We start from the raw sequence: 14,317 nt of genomic DNA, 5'->3' as shown, positions 1-14,317 counted from the left end.
GCCCTCAACCAACTTCTGAGGCTGTTAACAAATGGGTGTCTTGATCTGGACAGAGGGACCAGTGAGGGTCTGTCCTGCCCTGCCCATAATGGGTGGTCTCTGCTGGCACGGGGGAACCTCTCTCTCCTTCCCCCCTGCCCGAGTGCCCTGAACCAGAGAGGCTTCTGGGCCCCTTCTACCTGCACTAGCCATGGGCTCCTCTCTCTGGGCCTCTTCTGAAGAGCCCACTTGAGCTGTCCGTCCCGCCATCCGCTGCAGGCTTGAACTGACTCTCCCATGACAGCTGCCCTGTCTTGATGGTTGTGGAGTGAATGGGAGCATCTGCTGGGGGCATTTTAATGGGCACAAGTCCCATTCCCTCTGTCCAGCAGCTGGCATTTTAATGGGCATAGTCCCTGCTCTTTCTCTGGAGGGGTGTGATGTTGCTGCTGGAGCTGGAGCTGGAGCTGGAGTAGAGGTTCTCCAAGGCAAACTGCCCCCCCCCCCCCCCGCATGGCTTTTGCTTCCCTTCTGGGGAGATCTCCCTCTTGCCAAGGGGGCTGAGGGCAGCTCAGGCAAATGGCGTGTCTGTCTGTCTGTCTGTCTGTCTGTCTTGCGGGGAGGGAGGGGTGGAGAAGCCAGAGATTTCTTCCATTTCTTCTTCTCATCCCAAGCCTTGACAGCCCTCCAAGCCCCAGGCACCCTTCGCTGCTGCTTCACAGAGATTCAAGGACCAAAGCATCTCATGCATACAGCCTCACTGCCTGTCTCTAATCCATGCACAAATATGGATTAACGTTTAAAAGTGATGTCAAGACACTGCTGCCCAACTACTGGTGTATGCCCCCTCCCTCCCCACAACTTGTGCCCCTTCAGCTCCTCTCTGAAGAGACTATGGGCTCCATGGAGCTCAAGGGGGGAGCGCACAGAGAGGGCTAGAATCAGGAGTCATATCCTCAGACTCCAAAAAGAGCCAGGAAAAACCAGCCCAGAGCACCGTGAGCTCTCTAAGACAAAGCGATTGTGGCACAAAGACCATAAACTGCCAAGTCATTCTGGTGCCACCAGACTCTGGGTCGGCTTTGCTGCTGCAAGAGACTTTGGCAGTGATGCCCCCCAGAACAAGTGGGAAGCCTTGTCACAGACTATCCCACAGAATATTTGGATGAGGAGCACTAGCCTCCCAGGACAGCACAGCAATATTCTGCAATATGACACTAGGACTATCACCCTCTCCACTGGGAAATAAACAAGAAAAAACACCTGAGGCTGCTTCTTGCCCTTAGCTGCAATGGATCCCAGACCCCTGCCAGAAATGCTGTGGTCAAGGGGAAAGGGAGGACAATAGCAGGGAGGGGAGGGACCAAATGCCCCATGCCAAGCAGAGGGCTCTCCCCAAAACCAGGGCTGGGGCTGCCACTGTTCTCCTCTGCAAATTCTGGTGCTCCTTATTTTCTGAATAGATGGGAGCCAAGTCACGCAGTACCCAATCGCCCAATCTTTGCTGACTTGCTTTTAACCATTGCTATCTGTCAGGGATGCTTGACTGGGACACCTGAATGTGATCTATCAGTTGGCACATAGAGATGTTCTGTATTTGGTACTGATGGCATTTGCCAGAGAACATGCATGAGGTTGGGCATTTTACATTATTATGGCAGTCAACTTCCTTCAGGTCGACTCACAAAGACTGATCCTGGGACTGGCGAGACGGAGGGGGATCCTGTCAGGGTAAAACACTGACCAGAAAGCCAGTCCTCTCACCTGTGATGGTGATTTTGGCTGACCACTTGGATGTCCCATCCAAGACGCTCTGCTTGGCGGCTTTTGTGTGCTGGACAAAGTCTTCCCTGGGGATCTGGAACATCTCCTGGATCAGCTCAAAGACCTCCGGCCGGTTTTTCTCTCTGATCTTCATCCGATCCCTCATGGCTGTGATAATATTCTGGGTCTTATCCTCGGCCCCATGCTTGGAACTCTTTTCTGCAGCCCCTGAGAGTAACAAATCACAGTATTACTAGGAGAGGCTTTTCATGCAACAGCAGCATAATAATAATGATAATATTGTCCCATATACATAATAATAAATAGTGCAGTACATGGTCATACTTTATTCTGCTTACATTTTAAAAGTGCTTAATAAGCAAACTTAATGGCATAGTGTACCAAACAAAAACACCAAGTATGAGACAGCATCAAATAAATAAATGATGAAAAGAACAAGATTGCAGCTGTCAGTGACCCATAAGAAGGCTTGGGGACCTCTTGTGCCCCCCCCCAAAAGTGGCCTTGGAGAAGATGGCACATAGCCCTGGCCTGGCAGAAGCGTTGCTCAGCCTCCTGAGGGGCTGCTCTGATGGTGAGGAAGGGGAGTGGGTCCTGGCGGCCCCCCATTGTCTCCCCGATACTCACTCTGCAGGCAGTCGGCGTTGAGCAGGTCTTGGCACTTTTCGTGGCATTTGACCCCACATTCGGTGCAGCGCATCCCTTGTCGGGCAATGCCCCACAGGAGCCCCTCACACTCATAGCAGTAGGTGGGGGCCGTGGCTGTCCAGACCTCGAAATAGTGGGGAGTGGTGGAGGACATGGGGTAGATGAGGGCCTGCAGAGTCTTCTTGAAAACATGCATTTTCTGCACGGGGCAAGAAAAGAGACAGGAAACAGACCCAGAAAGAGAGAGCGAGAGAAATGGACTCAGAGAGCAAGAGGAGAACCCACGGCCTGTGTCTTCCTCACCCCTCTTAAGGTGCCCTTTTTGGAAGTCTCCGAAGAGGGAGGTTTCATGGAGGGGGAGCATTGTCCAGGGCCAGGCAGGACCACCTCAGACCTTCCCTCCAGGAGGGACCCCTTGCCCAATGCCTAGCCACAATGGGGCTGGACTCTGGGTTGCAGGTTTCTTGGTGGCGAGGCGGAAACCAACTGACTGCTGAGCCTGCTTTGAAGCTGCACCGGAACTCTCTGTGGTCCTGAAGTGAGAAGCAGCTCCAGCGAGGGGAGGGGGGGAGAGGACCACAACAGGCCTAGAGACCCCCGCGTGATCTTCATGGTGGGCCATGCTTCCAAAGCACGGGGGAGAACCCCAAAGGACCCTCCTGGACTGTGGCCGGCTGTAGCCCCCATAACCTGGGCCTGACTGGATGTCCTGCACCACAAGAAGGGTGCTCCCCCCCCCCACCTTAATGCTTTCTCTTCCAGGGCCCCTGGGGCAAGAGAAAGTCAACCCAGCTGAAACAACCAGGTCCCAAGTTAGAGAAAGAAATTGATGTTCTATTTACAAATGTACGAAGCAAATAAAATTAGCCAGAGGAGAACAATCAATAAGCCTTCTTGCCAAGGCATTTTAGGCTGGCTTACAATCAATAAGCCTGATGCCTGAGTGCCATCTCCAGGCTGCCAAGGTGGGCCTGGCAGTGACAGTTCAGGAAAGGAGCAAACTGGCAAACACTGTGATGAAGGCGGGTGGGAAGAGGGGAAGCGAAGAGCAGGGCACAGCCATGTCATCCCATCTCACCATCTCAAATGGCCAGGAGGTAGGCACATGGCAAAGTGCTCCCCATACAGTTTGAGGAGCATATAAACAAATGTTTTGACTGCTGGAGGCCATAAAATTGTCGGGGGGGGGGGGGGGGACATTTTGCTTACCTCTTTCCAAGAGAAATGTATAAATGCCAGACCAACAGTTTAGCCCTGGAGAGGGACTGGGAAGCAGGGGCAGCATCTCCCAACCATCCCCAGGGCAGCCGGGCCTTGTTCCCCAGCAAACTGATCCTGAAGTGTGGGAAGAGCTCAGGGCAACAAGGACAGTCACCTCACCACCACAAAGCCCACTCACCGCCAGCACTCCTGGCCAGGTTGGAGCCAAAGGTCTTTGTGAGAATGGGGTGGATGAGGGCAAAAGAGAGCTGGCTGTGTCCATGCAGGGATTACAGGCTTCCCTTGGACCTTCTGCCCTTTGAGCCTTTAAAGGACACCCCCAGTCCCCCCCGCCCACATCTTTCCTTTCCTCACCATCTCTTCGTTGTTCACGGACGTCCGGATGAGCATAGCCAGGGAGACACCGGACTTCCGGGCAGCTAGAGTCTTCTATTCAAGGCAAAAGCACATGGTTAGAAGCGGCAGGGCAGCAAGGGCCATTGAGGGAAGAAGGGTCCAGGGGGGATAGGGCAAGGGCCCCAAGTGGGCTGGGCTCCCTCCTAAGGGCCCTAGAACTGCTGGGTGGTATGGCAGGTCTGCCCCCAGCTTTGGGAGAGGAATGCTCCAAGGAAACCACTCAGCCCAGCCCATTTTGCCCTCCATGTGTTTGGCTGGAGTCGTGGGGAGAGAATGCAAAGGCAGAGACAGAGTCCAGGTGACCACAAGATGGTCCTTCAGACTGCAAGAGCAAACCATATTTGGGATGAGCAAAAAGCCCCAAAGGTATTCCTCTGGACCAGCACCCAACACCCCGTCCCTATATATTTTCCATGGGAAAATCCAGCATCCCCGCTCAGGCCTCTCTTGGTGTTAAAGCAGTTGGGGCTTAGATAGGACAGAATTTCCTGCGAATGAAATCCTTCTACTTTCTCATCAAAGTGTCCCCCCTGCAGCCGCATAGACATAAATAACTTCATGTATCCAAATAACTAGACCATGCTACCCAAGACAGTTCCTGGGGTCACTCATTATATGAAGGCTCCCCACTTCTCAGTCTCCGCTATTCCGGTTCCACTTCTTAATAATAATAATAATAATAATAATAACAACATTTATTTGTATTCCGCTTTTTCACAAAGGAATGAAAGCGGATTCCAACAGTATAATTAAACCATCAAACAATTAAAAGTTACAATTTAAAAACTCAAAAACCCCAGCCCTTCCCCCAGTCATAAAAACAGTGACCAACCCCTAAAAAAAGATTAAACATCAAAAAATTTAAAACTATCCAATATGAATACACTAAAATTTCAGGCAGATTAGCACTAGAAATGAGTCTTCCTCTAGAGGAGGGGGGGATGGGGGCGATGGCATCAATCAAATTGATATCAGTATCAATTCGTCTTCTCTAGCCATCTGTCTCAGGGAGTGCTTTGATTGTGTGAGTTCCTTCATGGCAGGGGGTTGGCCTGGGTGGCCCTTTTTGGGGTCTCTTCCAACTCTATCATTCTACAATTGTCAGTCTGCTAAAAGAAGGTTGATTCCTAATAGTTTAGCTTTCATATTTTCCCCCAAAAGGGCTAACACTCCGGGAAACTCTAATGCCTGACAGAATAGAATATCTTTTCCAGCTGTGCTCTGCTTGGGGATAAACAGGGACGCAGAAGCGACAGGCCTCCTCTGGAGTAAGCATAACATGGAAGGAGAGGCTCTTGGGCTGCAGGCAAGGAGTCCTGGCGTCTCAGGAATTGTGAGCCGATGGCCTCAATTTAACAGTGCTCAACATTTACACAGTCTCTAATAAAACTGCATCGCGTCTCTTTCTTCCAGTCTAGCCAATCTGCAATGTTTCCCCTGACAATAGTTAAACTTGCAGAGGGAGGTAATATGATTAACTCTGTGAAACTAATTATGATGTAAGAAAGAATCGTTGGCACGGCCTTATTTGGTTTGCTTTATTATTACCGCATGATGGTTAATGGACGAATCTCATGGTTTCTCTTTGCAAATGGTTTTTCTTTGCAAACACTTGGCAATTTAGCCAGCTTGTGACACTAATTCATAATTAATTTCCTTAGCTAACCATTCATAATGAAATAATTCTGTTTGCTTGTCAGCTTCCATCTTTCTCTTTCATTTCTATGAAAACACCATATTCGTGTAGCAAAATTAAATATTTTCAACTTTTGCTCCATGAAGAATTGCACTGAGAAAAATGTGGTGAGCCAACAATGATTTAGTCTCCCGAAAGTGATGCTTTTCACAACCCTACTCTGGTCTTCTAGGCCCCACTCACAGAATGCTTGGAGGTCTGGGTCTCAGGGAAAATGTCGAAAGGGCAGATACCTGAGGCTGCCAAAGTTCATCCTCCCTTGGCTTGGAATACAGAGCTGGTGACATACCAGCAAGGCCCCCAAGAATCCCCCGCTTTGGATGCTGGGAACCCTTCCCTGTGGGGGGAGATGAAGGGGCTTGGTGGGCCTTGATCTGCCTTCTCCCCCCGCCCCGCGGTCTGGCTGCCCCAGTTGCCATCCTGGTACCAAGAGAGGCACCTGGCAGAGAGGGCACCAGCTTGTGAGTCTGCAGGATCTGGGAAGGGAAGAAGGGCAGCTGACTGAGCAGAACGAGGCGCGTCTGCACTGCTTTGAGGCCCACATCATCCTCACACATTGGAGCAATATTCTTTTGATAATAGAGGATGGAGAAATGTACATAATTATGTTTTTATTAAATATTTATCAAACTTCCATGGAAGAATTTGGGTTACATGCCTTTATCAATAATTAAGGATAGAGAGGAATACCGTTTGCCAGGAAGGGGCTGAGACTGGAGGAGTCACCAAAGGCAGACCTTCCACTTCCGTGGCACAAGGGGCCCACAGGGCCATGCCACCCCTGCCACCCACAAAGCAGAGGAGCACACATTTGTGGGGAGTCCTCCAGAGGGCCTCTCAGACTTCCCTCAAGCGGCTGGCCAGTGTCACCAAAGGGCCCTCGCTGGCTGCGAAAGATGACAAAGCCCCTAGTACCGCCTCTTTCTTTCGGAAGCAGGGCTTTTCAGGCTGGCTTTATTGTTCTTGTCCATCCATTAATTTATTTGAGTTCCTACACACAGCCTCCCCAATGCAATGGGAAAGGACTTTATAAATGTTGTGATTCAGTGAACAAAATATTCAGAGGAACCCCATGGATGCCAACAGGGTTTACTCCCAAGAAAGGCCACCAAGGAGGGCAGCAACCTTGGTCTGCTCCCTGGGCAAGTGCGGGTCCCACTGCAAAGATCCTGGTGCTCAGCCCCACACTGGCTCATTTTGGAGTTGTTCTGGAATTAGTTGTGCTGTTTTGAAACAAGATTCAAACATCTTTGGCAAACCCATTTGGCATGCAAGTCTTCTTTGTTATGACATGCTTCTGATTTGTAAGGAAAGGAAGGCCTCTCATTTGTTCTGGAACTGAGCCCAACACTAACGATTAATTATGACATCTCAAAACATCCATCAACAGAAAAGCACTTACCATTGCCTGGAAAATCCAGTGAGGATGAGAAAGGAACGAGAGAAAGCATTAATAGTCAGGTGCCACAAGGGTGACCAGACAGACAGCGATTGAGATGTCCGCTGGTGCAAGACCCATGGAGAGCCAACCGGCCCCAGAAGACCCCTCCCCAAAGCCCTGCCAGGCATTTCCTCTTTTCAGCAGCATTAACACCAGTGGCAATTGTGTCGATCCCTCTGAGAAAAAACGGGTTGCTTCTCCCCCCAGGAAGCACCCTGGACATTTATTTAGTCAGTGGCTCCGCTGGAGAGCAAACACCTTGTGGCAAAGGAGGCTATCATGGGGACAGCTTTCCTGCACACCAAGCTTTGGGAGCCCTCCAACTACTACCATAGAGCTCATTGCCAGAGGCGACTCTGGGTTCCCTGCAGAACTAATTGTCCTGAGCCAAGGGCCAGCTGTAGACATGCCTCCCTAGCAGCCCTCCGGCCATGAAGGTGACCAGGCATGGCCCCCCTGCTAAGTCTGCTGCTGGGAAAGGGGAAGGAGGTGGCAGCATGGACTATTTGCTGGGCCAGTGCAATGGGGGAGTACTCTGAGAGGGCCACGTGGGTCCCCTGGGGCCCAGGGGCTTCTTCAGGAAGGAGCCAGTGAAGGAGCAGACTCTCCACACACCAGTGGACACTTACCACATCCCGGACAATCGGGAAGGACTTCTTGCGGCGGCGGAGGTCTGGCATGCTGTCGATTCCGTACAGCGCACTATTCGGGCTGAAGAGGAAAGAATACACATGGGTAAGATGGCGGCTGAGGTGCTGGATCCAAAAAAACATTTAGCTCTTTCCCCAAAACCAGATGATTCCTGAGCAATATGGGCCAGCTAAAAACACTCTGGGACCTTCTGAGATTTGTGAACAATGGACACGTGAGCCAGATGAGATGGACTAGACTCCTTCAGCTCCAGCAGCATCAACTGAAAGCTCAAGCGACTCAAGAACCACTTGTTTGCAACACTTTCTGTTCGCAAAGAGCCCTGGAGAAGGCAGGCACCAGGCTTGACTGTGCCTCTGCCTCTGCCTTTGTCTCTGGGAGGAATGGCCTCCAAGCATTGCTTGGACTCTGAGATGTCCTCCATGACAGCAGAGGATGAATAAGTCGAAGGAGCCCCCTGTTGACAGTTGGCCCACTAAGGAAAGCCACCAAGCCCCATGGGAGCCCCACAGGACATGGCAACTCCTCCCTCAGTGCCCCTGAAAGCAAGTGTGGGAAGGTGGTAGCTGGCAGCCTCTGGTAGGCCACTGGCCAAGTTGCCCTGAGTGAGTTTGGGGCATGCATGCCACCCTTGGCCCAATGTAGGAAGCTCTGGCAGAATCTGGTATGTGTGCATGTGGTGATGGTGCACATGTCAGTGCAGATGTGCAAATGAGGGTGGGCTGGGAGGGGAAACAACAGAAACAGAAAGGAAAGGGTGGGGCTGGACTCCTCTGCCACCACAAGGATGGTTGCCACAGCCAGGAAGGTGCCCTGCCCAGCCATTCCATGAGCAGGGAGTGGGGCTGCCTTGGCTGGAAGGGAGCCTGGAGGGCCCCACAGACCACCTGGCCCTTCTTCTTCCCCCTTCCTGGGTGGGACCCCCGAGTGGCAATCTCATCCATGCAGGAAAGTCTTTTTGAAATCTCAACCATGGAACGTTTCTTTTACTGACTTTAGCAAAACCAGACAAGGACAACCCCCCCACACCACCCCCATCCACCCTACAGTCTCCCTGTGAAGCTCAAAATGAAGACTCACAATTTAAAAAGACCACTATAATGAAACATAAACACTAGCCTCCCAAAGGGCTTGTAGGCAAGGGAGGTGAGGGGAAAGGGAAGGAGGTAAGCATAGAACAGCCCCTCACTCCCAGACAAGATCCAAGCTGAAGAAATCTAGGATGCCATGTCAAATGATGGCTCTCCTATACAGCATCCCTCCCCCAAACGCATCCCACAAACTGGGTTCCTCAGCTAAGAATAAAGGCCACCAGCACCCCTTCCCCTGCTTTGCAGCACAGTGAGGCAGAAACCCCAAGAGCCATCCAGTTGGCACCAGTAAAGGAATATGTGGCCAAAGTACTCCTGAGAGGTGGGCAACTGAACTCTTTCAAAAGACCCTCAAAGAAAGACCCCTTCCCTCTCCCCTCACACCCTCCCTGCTCAGGACTTGCCAGGCAGCTGCTTGCGCTCAATGGGTGCAGGAAGATTCCCGCTGCCAGAGCAGAGAGATGAGGAGCCCTCAAAACTCACAGGCGGAGGCCGTTCAGAAGAGAATGGTGCTGAGGGCATCCAGAAGGGGCTGGAAGGGGACAATGGCAGTGGAGGGAAACAGACAGAGAGAGGCTCCAAACACATCAAAGCTTGGCTCCTCACTCAAATCAAACAGGAAGATGCAGACGAGAGGAACATATAGCAACCGCACTACATCCTTTCTGCGTGACAAAACAAAGGGGCAAAAACCAAACCAGGAACCCACAGAACAGCATGCATCCCTCAAAACAGCCCAAGCTGCATAAGCTCCTTGGTGGCTTATTTGGTGGGCAGGATTATGCCAAGTGGGCAGGCGGAGAGAGATGGGCCTTGGCACCACACAAGAGCACCACCGGGGAAGAGAGAGAGGAAGGACTGGTCTCTTGAAGTAAGAGGTCAAGCATCAGTAACAGGAGTAGGAGGAGGAAGAGGAATCCTCACTTTGGGGGAATGTGAGCAAAAAACGGGCCCTGCCAATCCGTCTTCCTTCCCTGACTGCTCTCTCAGTGGACAAAAAGCCACACACCCCACACACATGAAAGGTGTGGGGGATGATCAAAAGGGCAGCTTTGTTTTTGAAATGTTCAGGGTGCAGCCAGTGTGCTGCCCAGCCAAGCCCAGTGCTTTGGTAGCCAAAGCTTCCCGCTCTGTATGCCTCTGGGCCCCACAGGAGGCACCAGGAGAATGGTCCCCTGGTACTTTGCAGCACACCCAGCTGCCCCCACCCATCAAAATGCCCCTCGCCACAAGCCCAGGCAAGATGGTGGCATCTGGAGAGGACCTCAAGGTGATGGAAGAGAAAGGGAAAGAGGGAGGAAATGTGTTTGGGGGAAGCAATCCTGAGACAGAATTAACTTGAGGGTAAAGCAAATTAAATATGTCAATTTGGACAATGTCTCCCCAAGAAACATAGCGTTAAAGATAATGCAGGTGAGCTTAATCCACGTTTTTCTCAGGAAGGCAGGAAGGGAGAAAGATGCAGAGCCTACTCTTGGCACATGGCTGGTATCTCCCCTGCCCTCCTCCCCACTGCCATGCCCCCCATCCGAGAGGCTCCTACTCACCCAGTGAAGGCTTGGATGGCCAGCTTGGAGGCCTCCAAGGAGCCACCACCGACGATGCGAGCCTTGGATGGAGGAGAAGAAGGAAAAGCAGGGTTACTGGGCTGGCTGGGAGGGCGAGGAGAGAAGTGCGCCACACACAGAACAGGACACACCTGGGACGGAAAAGCTAAGCAGGGCCAGCTCCACGCCAAAGCCAAGAGTCCTCCTCGGTCAAAAAGATAACAAGAACAACAACAACAGCAACAACAACAACAACAACAACAACAATGGAGGTGCCACAACCAGCATTTAAAGAGATCCCCTCCTGGCCGGCCAGCCAACCCAGGTGGCCCCTTGGGGATGGATGGACGGAGGGACGGCAGACAGAAGGGCAGGCGGCTTCCTTTTAAAACCTGGGGTGCAAGCGCGGGGGTGGCCAGCGGGTAAGGGGGCTGACTTGCCACGGGCAGTAGAACTGGAATCCCAGACTGAGAACTAGCAGGACGTATGACCCCACAATATGTCAGAGAACCACTATGAGAGGAGAGAGGGGGCGCCTGCATATCGCGGGGGGATCAAGGGGGCAGGGAGGGCAGAAGCATGGAAAGCCAGAGGGATGGCAGGGAACATGCGTGTTTCACCACTTAAATGGGGGACCAAGCGGGTCAAACTGGGTAACAAAACACAGGCCCACAAAAGACAGCCCCCAGCCCCCCTCCAAGGAAACAGGTGAGGTCAGAACCTTTTCATCCACAGAACTGCTGTCTGAAAGAGAATTGGGGAAAGGAGGAATAAAGACAGTTAGTTCCAAGAGTCTCCAGGAAAGGGGGCACAGCTCAGATGCAAAGGCTACCCTCATGCCAGGGGCCAGGATGGCCGGCCAGCCAGGACGGGAGGCTCTACAGCTAAGGCTAAGCCAAGGCAGGGCAGGCTGGGTGCCCATCCACCATCCCTCCCTCTCTCCATCCATCCCACCCTTCCCCAGCTTTGTGGCCCTTCTGTGCTGCAGGTAGGACTGGGCGGCACAGGCGGGGGCAGTTTTGAGCATGTGGCACAGGCCAAGGGGCCTTTAGGGGCCAAATCCCTTTCTGGCACAGAGTTCTTATGGCCCATCGATGAACCCAAGCCCTCAGAAGCTGGCTCCAAGTGGGCATCCCTCAAGTGAAGAGCCCCACCTTCCCAAAGGATGGGTCATCTGGGCCGAGAGCACCACGGCCATACAAACAGGGCATAAAATAAAAGAGTACAGCCACCAAAATACACAGTTGGGCCAATGGGGCTCATGCACATTGAAAACTGCAGCACTATGGTTTCACTTGAACCTCCATGGCTACACCATGGAATCCTGGGATTCATGGTTTGGAGATGCACTAGAGCTCTTTGGCAACTGTCAGAACCCTTCCCTGGACTCTACATTCCATAGGATGGAAATGTGGGAATGGAAACATTATTGCAGCACCAGAACTCTGTAGTTTGGAAGGGCATTGATGGTACCACACTCTTTTCCTAGGAGGAAGAGGACTGGACTCAGATGCCCTGGGTGCCCTCTGCCTTGTCCCAACATGGAGAGCTTCCACCAAGAGGGCTATGTCTATGGCTCAAGCACCAAGACAACCACAGGAAGGCCAAAGTGGCTGGCGATGGCACCTCCATTTGCTGAACCAGACCCTCCCTCCAGCCCTCCCAGCTACTGCCAGTGTGTGAAGAAATTGGGATGTACTAAGTCCAGGCTTCACTCCCTCCCTATGGCCTGGAGCTCCTAGCACTGGGACTGTGCCCCCCCCCCAGACAGTGGTCCCCTGGCAGAGGAAGAGCCTCAGACCCAGGGGGCCATGTCTCAACAGCCCACCATCCAACCCAAAGGCTCCTCTGCCCAGGACCCTGGGAGTGTGCCACTCACATGGCTTAGGCAGAAGCCAAAGCCAATTGTGCTTCGACATGTCTGATTAGGAAACTCATAAATGAAAATGATGAGTGCTTTGGTTCTGTATTCCTGCATGGCAGAAGGAGGCTGGACTGGATGGCCCTTGGGGTCTCCTCCAGCTCTAGGAGTCTATGATTTTACGCATGCACGGTTGTTCCCACTGCGCCATGCGTTTGACATTGCAAAGCAAGGATTCTGCGAGTGCAGCATTCGGCAAGATGCCCGCAGCTGCAACCAGGTTATCCCACTCCAGGAACAGCTGCCAAAATGAGCAGGGAAGGGGCAGGAGGGGTTGCAAAGGCCACCCAACCCCCTTGGATCAAGGAGGAGCCCAGGACAGGGCTTGGGCCCCACGCTGGCTCCTTCCCTTCAAGGCTTTGGCTCCTTCCCTTCAAGGCCTTGGACTGGTACCTTATGGGCAAAGAGTTGGCTGCCCACAATGAAATGGTTTGGATCAGATGCTGTTGGGCCAATCTGGGCTCGGATCTGTGCCAACAGCAGCAGTGTTCCCTTGCCCAGGCCCTAGAGCCCTTCACATGCCAGCTGCCCAGTAAATCTACACTTTGGACCAGGGGTAGGCAACCGTTTTGAGCCGGGGGCCGGGTTGCTGTCCCTCAGACAACTGGGTGGCCGAAGCCAAAAAATAAATAATTAAATAATTTTTAAAAAATTTAAATACATAAATAAACCGGGACAAATGTAGGACAACATTTTCAAATGGTGGACACTTTTTTTAAAAAAGTGAAGGACAAGCAAAACAATTTGCTGATTTTTTTAAAAATGTTAATATAAATGCATGTTTCTGAGGCGTCTATAGACAATTGCCCCCCCTTGCCCCTGTGCGTGAGAGGCCAAAGGCCCCGGTGGCAATCGGTGGCAGGACCAGGCTGGGGCCGGTCCCAAGGCCTCGCCGGGCCGCATCCGGCCCGCGGGCCGCAGGTTGCCTACCCCTGCTTTGGACCTTCAAATAGATACACCACAAAAACTGATACAGAGAAAGATTGCCCTGTAAATCAAACAGATGTGCTGTAATAATTAAACCCTTCCTCTTGGCCAGGCAAAGAAATCCACTCTCTTTATAACAGTTTAATTAGGAGAGAGCTGGGGGGAGTGCAAATGCTGATTAAGAAGGGCTGGCTGGAGCCAGGGGGGTGGTGAGGGGGAGATGCATGGCAAGGCCTGGTGTCTTGTTTTCCAAGCAGAGAGCTCTCCCAGCAAAGAGGCTACCGAGGAGGAGGTCTCTGGCAGCACTTAAGCATCACTCTCAGGGCTTCCTGTGTAAGAGAAACATTAAGCTAAAAATTACATGCCTTAATTGAGAGCACACGCTGCCAAATTAGCGCACCCACACAAGACAACTCTTCCGTAATTGGCATTACGCTGCCCACGAGCAGCTAATGGGTACACAACATGAAGAACCAAGGAGGGAGGGAGTCAGCAGAGAAGGGGCTGTGCACCAACAATTAGCTTCATGTGGTCCTCTACACACATGCACACACACTCTTCTGCCCAGTCATTCTTCCTTGGCTGCATCACCTTCCCAGCTGGCATCATGCCACCACAGTGACCATCATCCCCTACCAGGGCTGGGAAATTATCTTTCCCCCCCACACCAGCCCAAGCCACAGCCAAATGCTGAGCTTGACTTAGCCATTGCCAGGAGACCCCAGAGGGACCCCTGGGAGCAAAGCCCACTGGAGGTCCCAGAGGGCAACAGCCTGGACACTCCAGTCAACTGCCCTGGCCACCATCATGGTGCCACCGCTGATACTAGAGAGTTGTGCCCTTCCTGGGTCCAACAGCTGGCATTTCCTTGGCAACCAAACCCCAGGGAGGGAAGTCTGTTTGCGGAAACGATTCGCGGCAACCCAGAGCGAGCGCCTGGGCACGGGGGGGGGGAGGAGGGCTGTATTTCCAGAAGCCCCTAATTAGGCTGGGAGAGGAAAATGGAGGGGGTAA

The 14,317-nt window shown here is 52.4% G+C and overlaps 1 protein-coding gene across 1 annotated transcript in view; it reads right to left on the bottom strand.

The window, feature by feature from the left end:
* LOC149307076 (protein unc-13 homolog C-like) overlaps positions 1–14,317 on the bottom strand; it is a 77,706-nt gene that overhangs the window by 51,064 nt on the left and 12,325 nt on the right. Inside the window, exons 3-8 of the mRNA XM_089537961.1 lie at positions 11,177–11,199; positions 10,456–10,517; positions 7,796–7,877; positions 3,988–4,062; positions 2,392–2,611; positions 1,744–1,971 (exon numbers count right to left, since the gene is read on the bottom strand). Of these exons, the coding sequence (XP_089394087.1) occupies positions 1,744–1,971; positions 2,392–2,611; positions 3,988–4,062; positions 7,796–7,877; positions 10,456–10,517; positions 11,177–11,199 (690 nt within the window). The remainder of the gene's footprint in view (positions 1–1,743; positions 1,972–2,391; positions 2,612–3,987; positions 4,063–7,795; positions 7,878–10,455; positions 10,518–11,176; positions 11,200–14,317) is intronic.

Source organism: Sceloporus occidentalis, unplaced genomic scaffold, assembly GCF_023333645.1.
Source record: "Sceloporus occidentalis isolate IW3139 unplaced genomic scaffold, rSceOcc1.0.p SCAF_9, whole genome shotgun sequence".
NCBI lineage: Eukaryota > Metazoa > Chordata > Lepidosauria > Squamata > Phrynosomatidae > Sceloporus > Sceloporus occidentalis.
Note: the sequence above shows the minus strand (reverse complement) of the source record. Positions and strands in the feature narration are given on the sequence as shown.